The 24,094-nt window shown below is 40.6% G+C and overlaps 1 protein-coding gene across 3 annotated transcripts in view; it reads right to left on the bottom strand.

Moving 5' to 3' along the window:
- LOC139585504 (uncharacterized) overlaps nucleotides 1–21,463 on the bottom strand; it is a 31,559-nt gene extending 10,096 nt beyond the window's left edge. For 2 of the 3 annotated variants that reach the window (XM_071418284.1, XM_071418282.1), the window contains exons 1-3: nucleotides 21,364–21,463; nucleotides 20,487–20,624; nucleotides 3,655–3,763 (exon numbers count right to left, since the gene is read on the bottom strand). In XM_071418284.1, the coding sequence (XP_071274385.1) occupies nucleotides 3,655–3,763; nucleotides 20,487–20,542 (165 nt within the window). In that variant the 5' untranslated portion in view covers nucleotides 20,543–20,624; nucleotides 21,364–21,463. Of the gene's footprint in view, nucleotides 1–3,654; nucleotides 3,764–20,486; nucleotides 20,625–21,363 lie in introns of those variants that run through there. The other variant, XM_071418283.1, reaches the window with a different exon arrangement.
- Nucleotides 21,464–24,094: the final 2,631 nt, after the last annotated feature.

The raw sequence follows: 24,094 nt of genomic DNA, 5'->3' as shown, positions 1-24,094 counted from the left end.
GTGAAGCCACCCTCATGAAACAGATTATATCTGGAAAAGAATTCAAGTCCCATTAGAAACCAATGGAAACAAGTTTCAAAGTGATGGCAAAGCATTTTTCTTTCAAATTACTTAGCTAATTTAAATGTATTAAACCATTACATTAACAAAACACATTTTTAACTTACAGTGATTTCTTTAAAGAAACTTTTAAATCTCACTGGATTCAAACATGGCCTAAAGGTTAATTAGTTTTAATTGTCACATGAAAAAACAAACCTTTATCTGAAGCGGTTTTTTAAATATATTGGGCCCCATCCTCCCATTCCATTTCCTTCATTATCACAGCAAGACCACGTGATTGAATGCAAAATGAGTGACTGCACACTAACAATTAAGTCCTCAAGGTCCTGTAAAACCAGCATGGAGAAAACAGCACTGAGAACAACTCAGGTAGCAGAACAAGAAGAGACAATGAAATTCACATGTGCAAAAGTATCAGAAAATATCCACATTTGGAGTTTATTCTGTCAAATATAACCAGCATCTTCTCAACTACTTAGAGTTTTTAAAAAAGTATTTCAGGTGATACTATGTGAAAACTGATCATTCAAAGGTTTATGCTCACATGCACAGCCAGCAAAGCAGCATGAGGATCACCAATGGAAACCCAGATCAAAAGAAGAGTTTAGCATAACCTTTTTTCCTACTTATGCCCACTGTAAACCAGTAGGAGACAGGGAACTTTCAGTAACTCTTTACAATTGCTCAGTCCAAGGTCTCCTCTAAAGGTAAATTCAGTGATCCCAGTAGTGTCATTGCTGTCAGTGGCACCATGAATCACAGCACCAAAGGTAATGAATCTCACCAGTTCAAGGAAGGTTTCCACACTCACCTGACTGTGCCCACACTCTTTAGATCTGATTCAACTCCACTGACACGGGAGCTGATCAGCTCCATGCAGAGTTCTACTTGTACCTGTGGCCCCTTCTGAGCTCATCTGGCACAAGGGAGGTTGTTCTTGTCACAAGGAGTTTCTTGGGTGCCTGCAGTTTCCAAGGCACTCTGCACTTTCTAACTACAGCTTTTCTATCCACCCCTTTGGCAACACCTGAAAATGTAGCAATCTGATCCAAGCCAGCTGTTCTGTCTAGCTGCAATAGCATTCATTGATTGAGGAATTTCTATACAGCAATCAAAATTACCTGAATCAGGCCATAGCTTACAGTTCAGCCTTGTTCTGATTCAACATGAGTTTCAAAGCCCAAAACTCCAACAGAAAATAGGCTTAGAACACCTCATGACTCTCATTGGAGTTAATAGTCCAGTCATGATTCACTTTCTTTCCTGTTTGCTGGACTTGATCTGCAGCCCGAGCACCATCACAGTTGCCTAATTCATAAAGTAGCAAGGAAAACACAAATACTGTTAAATCTTCATGAGAAAAATGAGCCTGTCATGCTATTGTCAGAAGGCAAGCTTGCCTTATGTCCCTTGGTTCAGTGACCTAGGAAAACTGAGGCTGACTCAGTTGGACTTCTCCCAGCATTAGCAATAACCCAGCCAGCATCACTGTGCACAAGAACATCCACAAAACCTTCCTGGCAGCCAGTTTCTCTTGGAGCTCATTGCAAACCTGTTGGTGTACAGAACATTCCTGTTCATGCAAAACCCAGTGCACTTCAACAACTTCAAGGTGCAACTTTTTAAAGAGTTTGATTATTGTTGTTCACAATTCCAATTTTCCAGGTTCCTTGGGTCAAGTGTGAACAGAGGCTGTTACAGCAGAGGGAGGTTGGTGCACATCCTCCTCCCCATGTGTGGGAGCCCTTACAAATCCTATTAAGTGATGTCCATTTCACAAATACCCTCATGCAGCGAGCCAGGTTCATGATCCAGATCAAATGATCATTGGAGAAAAAGTCCCCACTAAAGCCAGTAACAGAATCCATGCAATGACACTGGATTTGCCCCTCAGCATGACAAACGTTCCTCTCTGTACCCAGATTTACAGATTAGCACCACAGAAACTTCAAAGTGTTCCTGCTGCCCATCAGTACATAATACATCCAGTACTACATCACACACAAGCAGTTTGGTTCATGTGCCAAGGTCTGCTACATCTGATTGATAAACATCATGCACTACACAAATTTTCTTTTGGAAAGCTGGTATTAGAAATCCTTCCAAAACTTTCAGCAAGAAAAAAAAATCAGCAGGAAATATTTTGGGGGCAAGGGGTGAAACCCAGGGAAAAACCCGGAGGGTTTTTTCATACTTTTAATGCAGCTACTGTCAAAAAAGGCCTTCCTTGTGTATGAGGAGAAATTTTGTTCCTGTGTCCATGGGAGGGTACAGACTGTGGCTTCTCCTCTGTTCCAAATGTCTCCCAGCCCTCTGCATCAAGCTTGGACCCACGCTCACTCCTGCCTCCACTGGGCTGATGGAATTGTGTGGGAAGTCACTTTACAAAGCAGACAACTGAAATACTTGAGTTAAAGCTATGAAAAGAACAGCTCAGTGTACAAAAGAGGAGCTCAGTGAAGAAATCATCTTCTCAAAATGTAAGAGACATGTCAAACAGGATTTACATCCAAGCATTTACTTCCACTGTGCATCATATATCAAGCAGTGATTGATTTTTTTTTTTCCTCCAGGAAATCTTCAGTTTTATAGGGTTTTTTTGCTAAAAACTGGAGATAAACTCAGCAAAGGGTTAGAGGGCATGGTGCCCATGGGAAAATTGCTGTCTGAGAAACAACAAAACAATAGGGCAAGAAATATTTTTCTAAAAGATTCACAAGATAGGAAGGTAAATTTTCACCTGTGCCTAACTAGCAAAAAAACCCAACCAACCAACCAACCAACAAAACCCCAAAAACCCCCAACCCAAACAAACAACCCCAAACAAAACCAAAACCCACCAAAAACTAGGTCATATCTAAGTTGTTTTGATAACTTGTTTAGATCCTCCTACCATGAAGACAGGGTGGATGATGTAGACTTTTGACTCCATTGCCTAGGAACAGTGGCCATTTCTTTTTATGCACTGAGTCATCTAGAATAAAATAGAGCCACACAAATCAAGACTATCATTCCCTGGAACTCTTGGAGAATAATGTTGTAAAAACACCAACAAGAGATGTGCAAAAAGAAAGGATCAATCTCCTTTTGAACTGGGGGAAGAAAAGTGACTAGAAATGTCACAAGTTGACAGCTTTGCCAAAAGGGAACCAAATCTTCTGAACTGATGTCAATTGGTATTTCTGCATTTCTAAAACAGCAAACAATAAAACTTCTGAAGTCACATCCTAAGTCCACAACACTGCTTTGATGATCAGGGTTTAAATGTCAAAAGCTACAGAGAAAAGCTGAGAAACTTCCTGCAGAACATGTGAAGCAAAGCAACACCATAAACGACACACTAAAGCAAAACCAAAAGTGTTCCTTATGGAGAAAACAATGGAAATGCAACATGGACAGAAAACTGAGCAAACTGATTTTACAGGGATGGATTCAGTAGCAATGCTTCATCCTTGTCTTATTCATTCCACACTTACTGGAGGCCTAAGGAAGACAAAAATCCCCATCTTCAGAAAGAAAATCATGTTGGTAGAGTAGGGTCACTTTTAGCTCTTTCATCCATTTCAAAGCAGAGAAACTGTTTCCTCTTACCTTCTTTCCACTGTCAGCTTCCCCACGGCAGGAAATGATTTGTAGCTTGCCAATTATTTTCCTGATGACAAGAAAATCTTCAGGACTCCCAGTAAGACACTGAATGGACCTGAAGAGGTGAAATTATGAAGTAAAAATAAGTCAGTTCTATATTTAGGGCATTTCTGAGACAGAAATCATAACCCTGAATTGTAGCAACAAGTGTTGGTTCAATAGGAGTGGGATAAAAATCCCCAAAACCCTGCTCCCATTGAATCATCAAATAAAACAGATTGGCTCTAAATGTATGCATGCAAAGGCAATAAAAAGGAATAAAAATGCAAACTTTAAAGACAAGAACAAATCAAAGAGGGCATCTCTGATCAACAACAATCCCTAAATGCCAAGAGAGCCTCAGGGGAGTCAAGGGAAGTTGGATCAGGGACAGGCTGGTTGGAATGTAAGGTTCCAAGCTCCTTACCATGGAACAGACTCCACCCAGGGTACCTCATTCACTACAGCAATGGATGAGAACACAGAATTGTGCTGCAGATACCATTTTTAAAGCAAAATGTCCTACCCTTCCATCTCTTCAGGGACCTACAAGCAGAACTATGAGTCTGATGAATTATTCTTTGGTTTTGCTACTTGGCCCTCCTTTAAGTGTCTACAGGCTTATGTTGTTTAGCAGTAACATATTCCTGAGCTCTTACCTAGATTTAATATCATAGACAGTTGCAATAAAACAGAAATAGATTGATTTGTATCACTGGATTTCCTGTTTCAGTTCAAAACAATATCAGATTGATTCCTGTGAATTGTACCAGATTGGCCAAGCATGGAGAGGGCATTTCTCCAGTTCTTCACACAACTATCACCTGCTAGACTGCAGGGATTTCATTTAACCCGTGCATCTCAATCCTGGCCCAGGGAGAGCATTCCTAAGGTGACACCTAGAGCCAGTTTAATTTGAATAGTTTAAGCTGTGAAGTCATGAAAAATGTCAGTAAGAGCAGTGCTAGTCAGACCAGGATTCCATGTGCTATCAATGAATTCAGTGCCTACATTCCCTCCCTGAGGTGTCCAACACACCCGCTCCTTGTGCCTGGCTCTTGCACAGTTCCTGGAGCTCCCATGATCATCTGTGCCCACCTACAATTCAGGAAATTACCTGATGCTCCAGCTCCCACTGCAGCTGCCTCCTTTCTCTGCCTGCTGGGAAGAGCACAGGGCTGGGGAGCAACACTCAGCTGCTTTTCCTCACAGCAATATTTTCTTCTGACTTCAACCAAACCCTTTCTCCTACACTGGTCTGTTTCGCTCCTAAAATCATTCCCACCACGAATTGGGACACTATTTGGGATCAATATTTTCCAGTCTGATTCTTAGCAACAAACTCCTGTACTAGCAGAGATTCATGGGGCTCCTGATCTGTGTTTGGATCCCTACCCGTGGGAGGAAAATCCACATCTTACCTAAAAATATCCAAATGCCACTTCTTATGAATTTCCTTATGAATTGTGGCATGATTCAAGGAGAGGATTGGGAAAAACATAGTTTTCATTGCTGTTCAGGGAGCTTCTTGCCATTACTTTTCAGGGCAGGAGATAAGACATAGTCCTTCATATATGTTGTTTACCCTCCTTGAAGTATGTATTTGTGAGCCTTTTAAAGTCTATATTTAAGCCTCCTTTCTCTTCCAGGCCTTTATCTGGTTAGTTTAGATGAAGCAGCTGCTCTTCAGAAACTGTCAAATAAATACTCATTTTTTTCCAATGATAGACACCACTTAGCTTCTTGCTACTGCTACATCTGAATTTGCAATCAAAACCACTGCAAGATGTATTCCCAAATGGAAGAAAACAGGGTGCAGCTTTTTTCAGTTTAAAACAACAACCAATCAGTTCACATCTAAAGAAAATGCTAAATAGCCTGCTCCTGAAGCATAATCCAACTTAACAAACCACAAGTATTCAATGGAACAGCTGATCTACACCATCACACTGGAAAGCATCTCTGTATCTCCAGCTGAGCTCCAAGCCTGCATGACTCTGCCAGGTCCTCAGGCTTCCCTCAGGCAAGGTTCAGACAAGATTCACACACTAAGGGATGCTATTCCAGCATGGAAACAAATACCAATCACAGTCTGTGGGATCATCCCCAAACCACACCATTTTTCCTTATCCTTAGCTGCACACAATTTTGCCTTCAATGTAATATATATAAAGAAATCATTTTTTCACAAGTCTTAATGTGCACATAAATGACCATAGCAAGTCTTGTGAATACAACAGAAAGAGACTCTGGAGAGCTTTTCTTTATGAACACTGGTCCCACACCTGTTCTGACCAGCTCTAATGGGCAATGTTCAGTTCATGTCCCTCTCTTTTGGCACAGGGAAGGTGAGAAAAGCAGGGGAGATCACATTGACCAAGTTCTGCCTTTCAAGAGGAAAATCAGGCTGACTGATACTATGAGCTAAGCACACAGCTGAACCAATTAATTCACATTTCAGTGCCTAACACAAACATGTTCAGGACAAAATTGAATACCCACAGTTTGAAAAACTAGTCAATTCTTTGTAGACACAGAAAAGGGGTTTAGGTCTCCTATTACATTTATTAAATACCTGATGAAAGAAACCTGAGGGGGTAGTTTTCCCACTTGTACATCAAAGCCTAAATATTCCAAATGTCCATTCTCACCTGTAAATGCCTGCTTGACCAGACTCTGTCAGCTTCTCATTTGTAGTCAATGACCCAAATGCACGGCCTAAGTATAACCCAGAAGGCTTAAACTGTGCAGAATAAAATTATTTCAAGACAAACATTTTATTTTGTACTTAAAAATTTAGCAGAAGTTGGAGAGTTAAATGAATGTCAATGCTCTGCTTTTTACAATGGAACTTTCTTTGAAAATAAATAGATACAAGTAAGGAAATGAACATTTTTTAAAAAGGGCCTTCTCCTTTTACCTCTAAACTGGAAAACTCCTTTTAGTAGAAGAGCAGGCTTGAAAACACTGCTGCAACAATTACATATAGCCTCCCAAAAATGACTCAGACTGCAGGGTGTGAGGTGTAATTTTGGTTCCTAAATACTCAGATACTACCATCAAATACATTAATGGTAACTATTGCCAACATTTTCAATAGAAATAGCAAAGAAAACTGACTATAAATATTCAAAGTATATTTTTCCTAACAGAACAAAGTCTGTATAGCAGTAAGACAAACCAAAGAGGCTGTATGTGGTGCCCCTGCATGAGCAGTCATCTCTCCTTTAGCAGACACTGCAAAGGAATCAGCCTTGTCAGTGTCCAAAGGACCAAGGAAGGGCTGCCAAGGGCCATGTGCAAGCTGCAATAACTTAGGGCAGCTTCTGTGTGTTCAGTAGCTCACAGATGAGGCTGGAATACAAACACCCTGATTTGGCATTTTGGGACATAGACGGAGGAAATGTCACTGGCAAATGAAAAACTAAGTTAAAGCAGGTTGGGACACTTAACATCTTTCTTTAGGCTTGCATCAGCTGCTTGCAGCAGCTCTGGGGGAGAAAAAGCCAGCAGGGAACAGAACTTCCAAATTCACTCCTGGCCCTTTCCTTCCAGCCCACAGAAGTGTTTCCTGTGATCTGGATACAGGGAGGAGAGGGAGGCTCCCACATCCATGTAAATTTGATCCCCTCTGCTCTGACTTTGAATCACAGTCAGGGGACATTCAAGTATCAAAGACATGAACTTCACAACTCACCTTAGAGGAACCTTCATTTCCAAGCTTGTTTGTGACCAATATATTATGACATTGTGGCTGTCAAAATAAAGAGCCACATTTCTGAGCTGTGTCATTGAAATGTGATTACAGAGGGGCAGTTTTGGGCTGTTCTGTGCAACCCTGAAGAGAAGTGCAAAATAAAACACCCCAGAATCAGGAGCATCCTGTGACAACTTAATGAAACATAGGCAACCAAAACCTATGTGGGACATAGAAAACCTATGTGTGATATATTTTAAATTGCTGCTTCTAGTAGAGCGTTACAGAACATCAATTCATAAGCAGTTCAGCTCATTGGCATGACCCAAAATGACTTTGGAGAGTGGATTTACCAGGGTCCAGTCTCTCTTGTATACTGAATTTACATAAGCAAGTGGTGCAAAGGAATGCAATGTTGTCCATTCCATGCCAGCCACTTCTGTGTTTGGCTGTGGAAAAGCTACAATTGCAAACAAAAAAAATCCCCCCCAAAAAACCCCAAACCAAACCAACATAAACCACAAACAAACAAACAAAAAAGCTTCACAAAAAAACCCCCAAGGAATGAAAACCAAAACCATTTAAAAATCCCAAAATCACAAACCCTGCCCCCCCCCCAAAAAAAAACCCACAGTTGTAAGGAAAGAAACTAAATAAGGCAAGATTAGATATCAAATAGATATAAAAAAGGAAATTTATTGCAGAGTACTACCAGGTCTCCCAAGCCCAGGGGAATTGTTTGAAATGGACTCATGGATACATTCTCTTAATACCTGAGAATTTTATCCAAGTGCATCTCTGCGCTGTGAAGTTTCACAAATTCATTACCCCTTCAGAAATATGCTAGAATCACACAAGTAAAAACTAACTCAACATATCATCATTACCATCTTTAGCACTTTTTCTCCTTAAAACAATACATTTAGAACCATGAGGTGAAAGAAACACCTTTAAAAAATCCAAACAAACCAACAGGTATCAGATTGATGCAGACAACCCCTTAGTGTAAAGCTCCCACAGACCTCAGCTAAGAGGGACATCCAGGGGAAATAGAGTTTACATCCTCTTGATGGCTGCAGCTCAGATTAAACCCTGTCACATCTGTGTTATAAATATCCAGAAAGAAATGTCTGTCTTGTATTATACACATCACTGGGAAGGCAAAGGTGTGCAAGAATGAAAAGTACTATTGGATTGCCACAGAGATGACAGTTGTGCCACATCTTGATTCATTTGGTCAGAGAGAGAAAATTCTTCATCAATGCTTTACCAAACAAATTATCTGCCTCAGAGTTCACTGTTAAACCAGGGACATTGTGCAAAGAAAAAAAAAAAATTAAATAATGATAACAACCCCCCCATGCCTCTGGTGCTCCATTTGCATAGGTATTTATTGCCATTGATAATGAAGCTATCTTTGGTAATCCTGTATCAAATTCCCTAATGGCAATAAATATTATGAGCTAAGAGAGAAAATGATGGAAGCGGCTGTTTTGAGCAAATGGAGCTGAACTGAGTAAAGGCTGATAAACTGCTTTGTTTTTTTTTTTTTCAAGCAAGATGGAAAAAAATCCCTTGTATGTGAAGAAACCTGTTGCCCCAATTCATCTCTTTGGATCTCCACCCTTGTGGATTGAAGGAAAAAGCCAAGGAGTCCCATCTCAGAGTCACAGATCCTTTCCTCTGTGGGACATGGGAGTATTGAAGCAAAGGCACATGTGCTCTGTGTCACCAGCAACATTTTTCCCACTTTCTTTCAGGCCCAGGAAGGGAGATCAGCCACCCATGGTGCTGTTCTCCCCCACCTTCTCAGGTGCTCCCAGCAGCTCCAAGGCATTGGCCCTCACTCCATTATCCCCTGAGCAGACTGGGGGGAAAGCTTCCTAGTCCTCTGGCTCCATTTGCACTGTTTCTCATGTTGCTTCATGTTAGACCCAACCCATCTTGAGAGAAAGGATTGGGGCAAACAGGGCTTTTGCTTCCCATCACATGGCTGCAGCCAATGGCTCTCACCACAGCAGGTCTCAGCTCTGCAAACTCCCTGCAATCCAAGTCTCACAGAAACCTGCTTGGTGCTGGAGAGTCTCCCTGGCCCTGGCAAGAAAGGACTGCGTTGGGAACAGGCACTGAGAGCAGACAAAATGGGCAAATCCCCACCTGGTGACTGGGTGAATTCCTGTCATCCTGAAAGAATGGTCACTTCTGATCCCAGCTGCAAAGCAAATCCACACTAACTGGAACCAGCCATGGTTCTGTACCCAGGCAACTTGAAATCCACAACCAGGAGCTTTTATTCAGCTGCTCAGCACCTCTGAACTGCATGAAATATTGCCTCTGCAAGAAAAAATGGCAGCATTCTACTCCCCAAGGTTTGATAATAACCACCTGCAGGGTATGGCAGAAATATTCTTCCATTGGGGTATTCATCTTTACAATATTCCAAAGCACATCTTCAAGGACTATTTCCAATGCATTCCCTGGCTTCCAAATCAAATAAGCATTAATAAAGAAAAGATAACATTCATATCTCTAGCACTCTGCAGGAGATTGCATCTATAAAATATACTGAAGTAATTAGTGTTGAGTATTTTTCTAAATTCTCAGACCATTAAAGCAAGAGCACCTTAGTTTAAAGAAGGCACCTTTCCAGTGCTTAGCTTTCTGCCCACAGAGTTTAGTTAGGGCTTAGTGTACTGGCAATCCCTTTATTCAATTAAATTCTCTTTTCACAACAGGAAATTCTCTTTTTATAAAAAGAGAATTTACAGTTACAAATTAGGTATAAATTCATTAAAATATGTTTTTATAAAAATCATAACAATAAAACACCACAATATGAATATGTGATAAATGATGTATAAATTTACTGTATCAAATGATGTATAGTTTTTCTAACAATAATTATGTCTAGTACTAGGTACTGTAGCATAAGTGTGTGTGTGAGTAATGTTCATTATTCAGACTAAATCACCCTACACGATACTCTTTGCATCAGGAAATAGTAAAATGGTTTTCATTCCAAGTGTCCTTAAGAGTAGTAGGAGTAAAGCAAGCCTAACCAGATGATCATTGGCACTATCCAAGAGCAGAATTTCTCTCCATAAAATTAGGTTTTAAAGCCAAAAAAGACCAGCCTCTCAAAGACACAGCAGATGAGGTGTTCATCTGCAGACACAGAAATCGCCTGTCTGATCAGGATGTGCCCTTGGTGTAATATTAGGAATTCCCAAATGGGCAACCAACTGTGGGAGTCCATGTCACAACCAAACAATACTGCAAGACAGAGGAAACACAGTACAAACAGAGCTCTGAAATCTTTATTTGCCTATAACAAATAGAAAGCATGTAGATCTTCTCATTAATGCACCCTAGATGGAGCTGGTGAAACCACAAATAGGATGGAAAGTGTGGAATATAGAAAGATCTTTCAGAGATAGAAACAGTGGCTCTAATAATTCAGAATGATAATAAGTCTGAGAACATTTGGATGGAAAAGGTGGAAGACAACTTGGATAAAAATAGAAAGGCATGCCCTGCTGCACTGGCTACACTAGAAGTTGATTTTTTCTCAGTAGAGTGGAGAAAAGCAATTCTTGATTAATGAATCCTTTGAAGGCAAATTGTCACCTTTTTCCCACCCATTTCTCCCTCAGTCCTGCAGCTAGAGCTGCATGAAGAGGCATTTACTCTCTTTGTACTGCACTTTCATTTTGGTGGGAGACTTCAGTGGAAAATATACCAACCTTAACATCTAGTACACTTCAAGGAATATTCTAAGGATAGAGGTATAATCTGCTTTTGGATAGAATTTGTCAAAAGCCTGCTGTTGTTTCACTAGAACTGAAAGCAGTCTGGAAAGTGAACAAACAGGCCTACTTCTAAAACCAGTCACAGAAAAGCAAAAAGGGATCATGGAGCCAGGACTGAACATTGAGCACATGTGAAGGTGCAGCCCTGGTCATTTTTGTGTGGCCACCTAAGCAGCTACACCATGGCAAGTACAGCTTCAGTATCAGAATAGGACCTTGAAAACAAAGGGCAGTTCTTTCACTGCTTTAAAGCAACAGAAATCCTTTGAAATCAATAAAGAGCTGGGAAGGCTGCATCAGCTGAAATGCACATTTGACCTATTTCTATAAAACATATTTTACAGGTCACCATAACTCCACTGGGGAAAATCCCACCAACAGGGGGCTGATGTCACCTGAACAGCGACATCCCAGCAGATGAAACAATGACCCAAACAATGAGCCCAGGACTGACTGAATCAGCAGCCATCCTAAGAAATCAGCTGGGAGTCAACCTGAGGAACAGCACAACAAGAAATGAGGATTGCTTACAGCCCAGGCAGAATAGAGCAAGGACTGGAGTCTCCTGACTAAACAGAACAAGCAGCAATCAAAAAGGCTTAGGGATGTTTCTGCTCCTCAAAGATTTCTGAGAAGAATTCAAAAGCTCCCTCAGCTCCAAAGTCTGCAGTGAGCAAAGGAGGAAAGGTTCCTGTTGGCTGCCCCAAACCTCATCAGCCTGGCCTGAGCTTTGATGGACCCAGTTTGGCAGTGAAAGCTTACCAAGAGTTGAAGGAGTAACTGTGGGACAGAGGGCAGCAGGTTAGAGGAAAGAAAGGGGTTTGTAACCAGATTGAAAGAATTTCATTTTAAAAGAGGATGGGAATTGAATTTCATTTAGCAAAGTGCTTCACCTAGGGACAAACCAAAAGAAGGAACTGGACATTAAATGAGACAACTGTACTGTAAAGTTGGTGAAAAGAACAAATGAGGCTCCCTGAAGCCATTTCCATGAAGTTACCGGCACACACTGACAATGTAAAAAGGAAAAATGGGTGCAAAGGCTCTTTGCCCACAGAGAAAAACAGTCCCAAAATACTGTTTGGTAACTGTCAAGACAGCTTGATATTATTGCTACAAGAATTTCTGGGAAGTACCATCTGTGTATCCTTACTCATACTTCTGAAGCTTTGAGGGTCAAGCAATCACTGAGGTCAGAGCTCCAGGTTTTCACAGAACCTCACACAGACATAAATCTCAACAGGAATGCTACAACTACTCACCACAAAATCAAGAAGAAGGAGAACTTTTCAAGTATCCATCCTTGCTCCCAGTTCTTATCTCTGTGTCAAGGAATGTGGCCTGAAACACTGTAAATAGCACTCTGCAGAAATTAGTTGTGTTTTACTTGTCAAAACATCTTCAGAGGGAATGCAAGTCAGACTTGTTTTTTCCCAGCAAGAATTCCACTGGAACTATAATTCAATATAGAAGAAGCAAGATCCATCTGCCACTGGCACCAGGCAAAACTCAAAACCCATACAAAAATAACACCAGACTAGAAAAAGTGGACATGAGTCTTCTAACAATGGGAGAGTCTTTCAATGGGCTGGGGAATCTGTTCAATTTGCTGTCCATGACAGCCCTGCTAGAACACTGCACATTCAGGAACAACATTGAGTGGCTGCTACAAGAGGCATCAATTGTCCCCAAGGGCCCTGTCCTGCAGCACTGCCAATCACCCTGAGTGTCCCTGAGGCTCTCTGGAAATACCATGGGAGGAACAGGCACTGCAGATTGCTGGGGCTGAAACAAAAGCAAAGGCACTCAAACAGCAAGAACAGCCTGGGTTTGCTGCATGAGCCCTACCATGAACAGTGCAGCTTAAGGAATTCTATGCAGACCACAAGGTGAAGACAAAGTTTTGGGACATTGGGATGGGGTTTTTCTGGTTTGTGGTGGTTTTTTTGGTTTTAATTTTTTTTTTGTGGTGGTGGTGATTGGCTTTTCTTTGTTCAGCTTTTTTTTTTTTTTGTTGAATTTTCTTTGTTTGGTTTTTTAATTTTTTCTTTTTTTTCTGGGGTTTTTAATATATGTATTGAAGTAGCATGTAAAAGAACTTAGAGCACCATTACACCAGCAAAGCAAAACATTCCAATAGAAATAGCTCCCTGCAGAGTTGATTTAAAAGGGAGCTGGGAAGCGGCTCCTGTGAAAAATGTCCTACAAGCAGTTCCAAAAAAATAGTCATAATTAATCTTCAAAATATTTCACATCTTCATTTAAAAGTTGCAGATTTCACTTTTGGCTAAGGCTTCTTCAGCAAAACATTCTAAGTATGCAGAAAATATTTGTTTCTAAAAAAGAAGTTCTATTCTTATTCACTACTCAAAAATATGTAATCTCATTAAACACAAGATAAAATGAGAGAATGGAACAAACACTAGGAGGCAGACAAAAATTGCTAACATAACTACTGAAGGTACTTAATCTTTTGAGGCATCTGTATTTTAATATTTGCCTTGTTGCAGCCTGGGTTCCCCTCAAACTGCTGGGCTCTCAAAGACCACCTATTTCTAACCTAAAACCCAGTTCCTCTTAGAGCAAGCTAACTAACCACAGAGAATAATCATTTGTACAACAGAATAAAACACATGAGCAGAGCAGAGGCTGAACATCAAATCATCATCCAAAGCTTTATCCCAATGTGAAGATTATAGAGAAAGCAACCAAGAGTCCAAATGCTAAGGACTCTACTCTTACAAGCTTTTGAGAAATCTACATGGTAAGGAATTGAAATACTCTGAATGGTATTTTATCACTGAAATGTCCTCATTTTTTTAGAAAAAGGTTCGTGCTGCAAGCAAAAGTTTTGTGATTCAAAACATCCAAGGCCAAAAGCTCCAAAGACTTGACAGTCTGCACAATTTTCTCTTCTGACTGTATTAACATAGTGCTCTGCACACAGAAAAGAACAAAACCACATAATAATGAAGAAGATTGATGGAGAGATTTAATTCCTTCTATTCAGTCTATTAACTCAGCCATTATCCCCAGGGAGAATATACACTATGTTGGATAAGAAAATGGCAAAAGTGTATTCCATGACTCTACAAGTGGCAATAGTTCTCTGTTCTCAGGGAGAACTGAAACCATTTTAATTCATTCCAAATTGTGCCAGAGGCCAGCTGCACACAAACTGCTGCACAAATGCAAGTGCCAGCCCAGCAATGCTATCAATTCCTTACAAACCTTCCATCAGGGCCTTGAGTGCACCACCAGCCCTCCAATGCCTTGGGAGCTGCAGCCCCAGAAGCGCTGGCCCAGGGCCTGCCCTGGGGACAACAAGGGACTGTCCTGCCTGGGCCTGGGCCCTCTTGGCTCCTGCAGCATCCTCCCTCATGGCACAGCCCACACCTCTCTGCTGCCACGTTTCTGCAGAACAGAACTGATCTCCTCAGCAAGGGCAAAGGCAGGCAAGTACCACCCACCCATCTGCTGGATCCCAGTGCCCAAGGGGTCACTGAAAAGCCAGCAACAGGATTCCATCTTGCACAGCTACAGCAATTGCCTTTCTTTACAATCAACAATTGGCCTGCCTGCTCACTCTAATTAAATCCCCAGTTCATCTCACCCCCCACTTTAAAACACTAAAGACAGCACGTTGGAAATCATTGCAATAAAAGCAGAGAGTGCAGGCAGTGCCAAGGCCTGCCAGAGGCCAGCCAGGCACTGCCCAAGGACAGAACTGCTGCCCACTGCAGCAGGGAGGAGACAGCAGCCAAAGAGCACCACAGCAGCCATTAAATAAGAGCAAAACATCTGGGAAAGAAGCTGATGCTTCAATGATTCCATGACAAATTATAAGAAGAAGCCCCCAAATTCTTGGTTGAATTTGGCCCAAGTGTCAGGTAGTATGTTCTTTATTTCACAACAAGCACTTCCAGCATTTTCTTCAGACTGAAACTCTTAGAAATGTTTATCTATCACTGTGCTAGTCTGTGAAGATGCCAGTGAAAATGTTTCATTTTACAGACACATTCACATGTAACTTCAGGGGACAAAGCTAAGTAGGAAGAATGAAGTGTTTTAATAAAGAAGATTAGGAGACAAATGAGAGAAAAATGCAGTAAAGGATTAAACTCATCCTTAAAAAAGGAAGGTGAGATTTAAACACTACCAGTATATTGCTGTCTTATTTCGATCTCCTTTCTTACCTCATTCAATACCTAAACCATTTGGAACATTTGCTTAACAGCATCTTATTGTTATGGAAATTACCACCAAATTGTGTTCCTGAATTAAAGCATTTGGTTTGGGTTTTTTCAATTAGCCACAAGCATATTCAGAATGCTGAAAAGTGATACATGGAATGAGTCTCCAGTGACCCCAAAATGTCTGTTTGCTGGCACTGTACTCTCCCAGTCATTCCACTACCATGAAGGTTTCAGAAGGTTTAGACCATTAAATTCTTAAATTCAGAAGGTTTATACAATTAAAATATTAATTTGTTTTCTGCTAGTTATTTCACTTTAAAACCCCCCCAAATCAAGCTAATAAAAGCAGAAAGCAGCTCCAGTTTGGGCTGCTTTTCCCATGCAGCCATTGCAGAACACGTGCTGCTCTCCAGGACAGTGGTGATGCAATGCTGAGGCTTGGAAGGGACCTTCTGGATCATTTAGATCCAACCCCTCTGCCATGGGCAGGGACACCTGCCTGATGACAATGACAAACAGGGAGCTGAAGACATTAACTTTCATTCCAGCACAGAATGCTGTTTATATAAACTATATTTTATAACTAATTATTTGCTGTTTATACACATACACATGAACAGAGTATTTTTGATTAAATGAAACTTCATCATAACTGTTATTCCAAGCTGCATTCTTTGCACGGAGCTATACCATAGGAGAAGCCTATCTATGAATATATTCACATCAACTTGTGCTCTGCCTTGACAAGCCTGTCCAGGGCCATGGTTTGAAACAGGGGATCCACATTCAAGTTCATGCCCTGCATGCCTCCAGGTAATGTAGGATAAAGTGCTCTGAATCAAGAAGAGCAGAGATTTCAATCTAGACCTCCCACATTTTGTACTACTGCTCTGTGCATGATACACATATTGGTGACAGTCACACACATAATTCCCAAAATCAGCAGCTGAAATTCTAAATTCTGACTTGGACAACCCAATTTCAGGAGAACAGCCAAAACATTGCATACTATTCCGGCCTAAAAGAGGGAAACAACTTGAAACATCAGGAATTCCTTAAAAATAGGTGTAGAAAGCACAGATTTGCACTACAGCTTGAATTAGATTTGCATTACGCTTGCATAGTGCTTTACTATGGAAACCAAAAATTGTTTTCTGCAGGAAGGAGGTAAGGAAGCCAAACTCCTAATTTATTGAGCCTTTTAGTCAATTGACAAGGTGAACACCGGTTTGTTTTGCTTTTGATGTAGTTTTTGTTTTTTAAAAGACAAGCAATGTTTATTTTACAACTCTTAATTTCAATAGACACAACTCCTAGGGTACAAAGATTGAGGGAAGAGAATACTACCTGTAAAATTGACAAAGGACACAGAGGAGAAGGGAGCATTCTAAGCTGGCCTACAAGCCTGGGATTGAGTGGATCAACAATTAATATCTTGAAAGATTGGCTTCTTTCACAGGCCCATAAAACCAGTGCTGATATGTGCTATGACATGGCATAAACTTGGACATAACTACTTGTACACTCGAGTTCCTGCTTGAGCATTTATACATCTTCCAGACTGCCAAATGAACTGCATCCATCTCCATTTCAACAACTAGAAAACTCCTTTTCAAAATGGTTTAAATTGGTTGCACAAAACTGCCTTTAACTGTGAGCATGTCACTCAGCTATAGTGGAACTTCAGGATATGATACAAAACCAAAGTACAGATAATCATTGAGTTCTTCTCACTTGGTCTTCATTTGGATTAATTCACTCTTATTTTGCTTTTCTCATTAAAAAGTGTATCTCATGTTATATGATACCTGCCACCTGAGATGTTCATGTACAAACACAAAAAGATCTGAAATTTACTTAGAATATCTATAAGAAAGTGTCTTTTTCCCATTTGGTTCCCACATGATTAAATGAAGGCACTTACCTGCCAAAAAAAGCCACATGAACAAAAAGTAGGAAAAAGCAAAGTTACTTCTTTATCCAAAAGATGGACAAAACAAGCTAAAAATCTACTTTTTAGAAGTGGATTATCATGCAGGTTTTCAGGAAGAAGATAGCAACTTCAGGAATCCAGGGCCAGCAAAACACAGAGTATCTCCAACTGAGAGAGCATTCAGCTTTACCTTTTGGCCAGCCATTAACTTCCTTGTATTTTCAAACAACAAAGAAGCCAGAAATGGCATTCAGCCACTGTCCTTCACATCCTCACCTCTTCAAAGCTCTCTATTGTAATTACTTACAAAAATATTTGGGGGGTGGGGGAGGGTGATTTAATCATATTGAGATAAAAAGTGAGATCTCTTGAGACATACCTACCATTATGTCTCACTGATGTCTCACACTCTGCTAAACCCATTGGCAAAATTCCCTAATAAATCAGTGTATTGGGTCTGACTGAGGTAAAATAGCTCTGATGTGCCAGTCTGTTCTTCATTGTAAAGCCTCTTGCCACATTAAACCAAAAGGAAATCATTGCCCCAAGACTGGGAAACTGAGGACACCAAAAGAGTTCCCATGAGTTAGTACACTGGCACAGCAGAACCCAAATATTGTAAGGGCATGGAGCAGATACTCCTGGAAACTGTGCTGAGGTACATGGCAAATAAGGAGGTGACTGCTGACACTCAACATAGTCACACCACGGGCAAGAAAGCTACAAAAAGACATTTCTCATACCTTTAGGTAGCTCATAGGAAAACAAAGCAATTTGCAGAGTCAATTTAAATAGGTTCTTTAGGATAAAAGTCAGCAGAACTCCTCCAAGTAGCAGTATATGCTATTACACTGCTGTGTCTGACTTCCCAGATGTCAAAGATTACTTTACCCTCAAAAGTTCACTGGACAAATGTGTGTACAGAATCTTTTTCTTTTTCTTAAAATAATTAGAAGGATATAAAGCAATACTGCCTTTGCCTGACTGACAAGTTCATGATCTGCACTTCTCACACACCAAGACAAGCTCAAGAAAATTGAAACTAGCAGAGGACTTGAGATACCCAGCACCATCAGTAAGGGGTTTGTTTCCAAATAAGTACAGAAATTCAAGCTTTGAGGAGTTTGGCACAGAGTGATGCATTTGTCATTGAAGCACACCATAATCCTCTTGTGAGAGATGTTGTGTGACACACAGGCACATGGCAAGGCTAAATGATAAAGCACCAGCTCTTCACTCAACTGGCTCCCAGTTCTTGGCACCTTGGTAAGCTGCAATCATTTCATATTGCCAGGAGAAAAGGAAGCAGAAAGTTGGTGTGGCAGAAATAGAGAAAATGGCCACGTGCATGATGTGCTTCCAGGAAGAAAAGGAAATGTCAGCTGACCATGGGGAGTGCAACCAAACTCTGCTCTTTCACCCTCATTTCCTATGGGCCCAATGGGATTCATCCCAGGGCACTGCAAGAGCTGGCTGGTGTGATTGCAGCACCTCTCTCCTTGCTTTTGAGATGGTTTCATTGTGCACAGAGCTCCCACCTGACTGAAAAGGGGCAAAAGTTCAAGAAGGGTGAGAAGGAAGACCCTGGAAATTACAGGCTTGGCAGTCTCCCTTCAGTGCCTGGTAAAATTAGAGAGAAGGTTATTCTGTCCATCTTGGGATCTTTCTCAGCAGATTCCAGTGTTTCAAACCTGGGATGTATCCCATGTTTGATCAGCAAGTTTGGAGAATATGCTCAATCAAAAGATATGAAGCAATCTGCTCCTGATTCAAGGGTTCTTCCTAATTATCCAAGTTCACAGCTGGGCACAGGCACTCAGAAATTATCATACTCTAATGCCATTGCCCTCAAATTCTACTTACTGTAGACAATTTCAGTTTATAAAATACAACCTTTGAATAGATTTGTCCCCCCCATTACATGAAAGAAAAAAAGAAAAGTTTTCTACAATCATGATACAAGGAAAGCATATTTTAAACCAAACTTCCCATGAAATACAGCTGGTGAGCAGAGGAGGACACAGCTGGCCTAAAACCTAGGATAGCCTAGGTCCCCAATCACACAGAACCTATATTTTCATTAGAACTGATATATCCTGATATCCCTAGGCTTCAGCTGGGCTGATTCTAATGTTGAAACAGTCAGTGTGTGTATATTTTTTATTTGGAAGTAGAAAGGCAAAAGACAATTGAAGAAAAAAATCCTATTGTTCATAGAAGAGCCCAGCAGTCACCTATGAAATATAAAGTTCAACCTTGATTTCTCCTCAGAATGAGGGAGCTCAAATCCATGTCTTCCATTTCCCCAAAGAATGCATTAGGAAGCAAGCTGGAAACTATTCTACCCCATTCAGCAGAAGCTGCATTATTACAAGGAAAAGAATTCAAGGTTTCTTGGGCCCAGTGGAAGGATCCCATTTGACAGAGCAACACAGCATCTCATTCATGATTCTTATATTTGTTATTGGGAAGAGAAATTCTACTGGAAGCCAAAACAAAAATTTGAAGTATTCTTCATCTCAGACAGATGCTCTAGTTTGAATGCAATATACAAATAGCACTCATTTTCTTGATGGCATAAATACAGTTACAAATGCCTTGAAATCTGCTATCCACATATTTACTCAAAAGAATAACAAATCCATTGGTTTCTAGGGCTCAGTTGGTCAACATTGAGAATGTTTTAATCATACTGGGGAACTTTCAACTACAAAAACAAGCAAAAAATGGACTCCACATGCCAACAGAAAGCACTTGCAAGCATTTTCAGAACTGCAACTTAGACATGTGACTTTGACCAAAATGATGCCTTTAAACATCTGATCTTTGGGAGTTTCAATAAAATTCAGGCTTTTACTCTAAAATACTGAAAATAGAGAAGCAGAAGACAGCCATGAAAAGACAAAAAGCATAAAATCCAAAATGTTCCAATATGCTGCATTCTTCCACCATCACCTTCTGACAGTGGCTTGGTGCTTTGAAGGGATTAAAGGTCAAATAAGGGCTGCAATGTTTAGCAGGAGCAAAGACAGCATGCCAGGAAACATGTTACATTATTTCTGCCTTCTCTAGTCCTACTTCCAATACACAATGGTACAAGGAAACAGACCTGGCATTTCTTCATGGTTTTACCCATTCAACACAATCCTCCAGTGTCAACTTACCAGATAGAAAGGTGGAACCAAACTGAGATCCTCATGTAGATGCTGAAATGTCCCATTTCTTCCTCCCTAATACAGCTTCAGGTATGAAATCATGCCACAGAATTTGGTATCATCTCCTGGATAATGGTATTTCTCTGCCTTAATGGTGGAAAGGATTTTGAGGCTCACTTTTGGGAACATACAAATTCACCTCACACCTGACTGCAGCACTACATGAAGTAGAAACTGATCTGTTCTCTCTACCCCTCACAGCTGGCAGCTCCAACAAATGAAAATCTTGTTTGGGAAACACTTAGCAGAGAATTTTACACCTTGCAAAAACAGCAGCACTTGACATGAGCCCATGAACAGACCTCCTAGAGAGGCCATGGGCCAGGAAGTTAATTTAAAAACTCCCCCAATTACATCTTCTTACCTCAGGTAATTAGATAATTGCCTGAGTAGCAAACATGTCCTAGAGAGTAATCAAACAATTGCAGTAACAAGGAGACAAATACTGGCCCTGTGAAATGGAAAGTTAATTTAAAATCAGCTGCTCCATCAGCAAAACCTGTTTGAAAATGGTGTGTGATACTAGGAAATGAAATACAAATATCTGGCATTAAACATGCTCAAACTGTTCATACTGCACAATAACATTCTTAATTAATAACTAAATACACTTGAGTCAAGCTCAGTCTGGTGCCTCTGAGAAACTAAAGCCTCATGACCAATACCATGCTCTAAAACTAATTAGTAGTTGGTGATTGTAGCCTGCTGGCACTGGGAAGCTGATGAACATTCCTCAGAAGCAAACAGGGCTGGGCTGGGGGAGGAGAGGGCTCCTTCCCTTTGGCTTCAGGCTCAAAGAACAGAAAAGGAATTCCACATTTCATACCTGTGAACATTGCAGCTCAGTTTCTTTCATTAATCTGGATAATGGGCTGCTGTTTGATGTGCTTGAGGCATTTTCATTGCTTGACATATGTGCAGTTCAGAATTTTTCACCTGCTTGGATGACAGAAATTGAAATCTTAAAGTGCAATTAAATATTTTATTACCATTGTTTAATTAAATAAATACTGGATTAACTTGTCAAAGCAGACTTCACTGGCATGCTAGAACAGCATTTTCTTTTTTGTTTATGGATGTCATCTATGCCTAAATGCTGGGATGATCAGTGTCATTACTTTTAATAGTACTGGATGCATTCAGGGCAGAGGGATGGACTAATTACTGAGTATTCCACAGAAAACAGCTCTTTTCATTGCCCTAATCATTTGCTGTGTGACCCTTTTCCTTCGTTTTAAATTGAAGAATGAATCCATTTCAAAATCCTAAACTGAAGTTCAGGCCAAACTTCAATTCCATACCAGAAGAAAGCCCTGCATTGTGTCACAAGTCCAAGTTTCTAATTCAGTGGACATGCTAAGGAGCAAGATCTGCAAGTCAACTTTCAACAAGTGAGATGTGGGTATTGGAACATTTTCTTTCTGCTACCATCCAGCCACCTTGGAAACCTGGGTTGTTCTAAAGAATCCATGCCCAGTGGAAGCCCCTGAGCCAGTAAAAGCTCAGATGAGCAAGGGCTGAAGCTTCACTTGTATCTGCTGCTTTCCACAGGGTGAGATCCACATTCCTGTACAGACAGATGAATCTGCACAGACTCAGATCAAGTATGGAGAGAACACAGACCTGGTGACTCTGCTGAAAACAAAGCAGGGTTATTTTTCTGCCCTTCTTTTGGTTAATATTGTGAAGCACTACACTGAGAGCTAAGGCAAGACAGGGCACTGCTGAGCTCCAGTGAACCAGGTACTCAGCACCAGGACCAAACTCCTCAAGGCTGCTTCTGCAGTTTCAATATCTTCCTCTGGCTGGCTGGGAGATGATCCCCTCTACCTTAATGAACTGGCAGGAGACTAACACTCGTGCAGCCCTGAGTACACAAAAATATACTGCATCAGCATTATAAAGAACACCAAGTTTTCACAGAAAAGAAAAGTTATTTAAGTAATATGACACAAAGAAAAAGCAGGATGCTGTACATAAAATCTTTCTGTCACAGCCTAAATACAAGTAGTAGACACTTTCTTTCAAGTCATTTATTCATAAGATTAATCACAATGCTCACATCATGCGTGCATCATTCCAAATGTGCCTTGGTGCAAAAAATACACAACTAGGACAAAATGCTTCTACAAACTAGTGAGCAGTACCAGTAAGACTAAGATGAACAAATGGAAAATGCTGAAGTTTCTTAAGCTTTGGATTTTAATGCAGATGGTCATGAGGCTGATCAGCAGAAATGTTCACTATCCATACATAGCAACTGAAACAAATTACAGATTAGGCATTTCTGATTAGAGCAATAGTTTACTACAAGAAAGGTCCCTTTTACATCAATACATGTCTGAATGCTGAAGAATTGCAGTTTGAAATGAGTACCTGCATTCCATAACTCTAACCTGGCTTAGGAGGACATCATGTGGCAGAATAATACATGAACAGACACTGCAACCTTCCCACACAAAAACCCCTCCTTCTGCAGCTGCTGCCCCTTGCAGCCAAAAATATTCCACACTGTGGAGAGACTCAGTGAATGTAAAAGCAGTGTCCAAAATTGGGTATCAAGATAAAAGAGATTATTATTAAGAGAATCTGCAATTCTGAGACAAAGGAGGGGGTGAATGACTGGATTCAGGAGGTTTCCTCAGTTACCAAGGCCTAAGCAGCCATTTTCCAATTTTGGAAGCACACAGCCCCACGTCCAGTATTCAATTTCCCCCTTCTCTGCTCTTGGATCAAACTGCCTTTGCCAGAGCCCTACCAAAAGCAGGGATTTGTGCAAATGTGACCTGATGGCATCAATCAAGAACTCCAAGGAATAGATGAAAGAGCCCCATCCTACTTCATCAATAAAATCTCTCATGAACAACTCCATGATTACTAGCACTTGAATCAGAAAATAGAGTTCTAGAGAGCTATTTCTGGATTTTTTGTTGCATTTATCTTAAAATCCATTTGATTTCCCTTGCCAGAGGCTGCTAGTAAATTCTGATATTCTTAAAATATCAGACAAAGATGGAATCTACTTTCACAATAATTTTAAAATTTAAAAATAAAGTCATCTGCTTTAGTTATAATACCATCATATAAACGATGGAATCAATTCATAATGTTCTGTTATCAGTCCAGGAAATAAGAAGTGAAAGGAAAAATAACAATTGAATGGCATGGTTAATGGTGGACATAGTTAGAAATTCACCACTGAAGACAACAGAAGTTGGGAAGGAGGAGAAAAAAACTTGGAAAAGAAAATGTCAAGGAGATTTTTGTCATTCTTGCTCCTGCCAGAAGACACAGGCTTGGGTCATGCTACTTCCTTTGATGAAAGGCCTGAGATGAGCTCAGTGGGTCAGAGCATGGTGTTAATCACAGCAAGGTTGTGGGTTTGATCCCTGTATGGGCCATCCACCTAAGAATTTGACTCCATGATCCTTCTGGGTCCCTTCCAACTCAGAATATTCTGTGATCATAGAAGCGTTCTTCAACTCTATTTTTTCACTGATTTAGAAGAACTATCATAGAAACAGTAACACTGCTTTTCAATGCATTCTAAACTTAAA

This window comes from Agelaius tricolor, unplaced genomic scaffold, assembly GCF_023055355.1.
Source record: "Agelaius tricolor isolate 1412-34295 unplaced genomic scaffold, bAgeTri1.0.p SCAF_82, whole genome shotgun sequence".
In the NCBI taxonomy this organism is placed as follows: Eukaryota; Metazoa; Chordata; class Aves; order Passeriformes; family Icteridae; genus Agelaius; species Agelaius tricolor.
The sequence above is the reverse complement of the archived record's forward strand: the minus strand, read 5'-3'. Positions and strand labels throughout refer to the sequence as shown.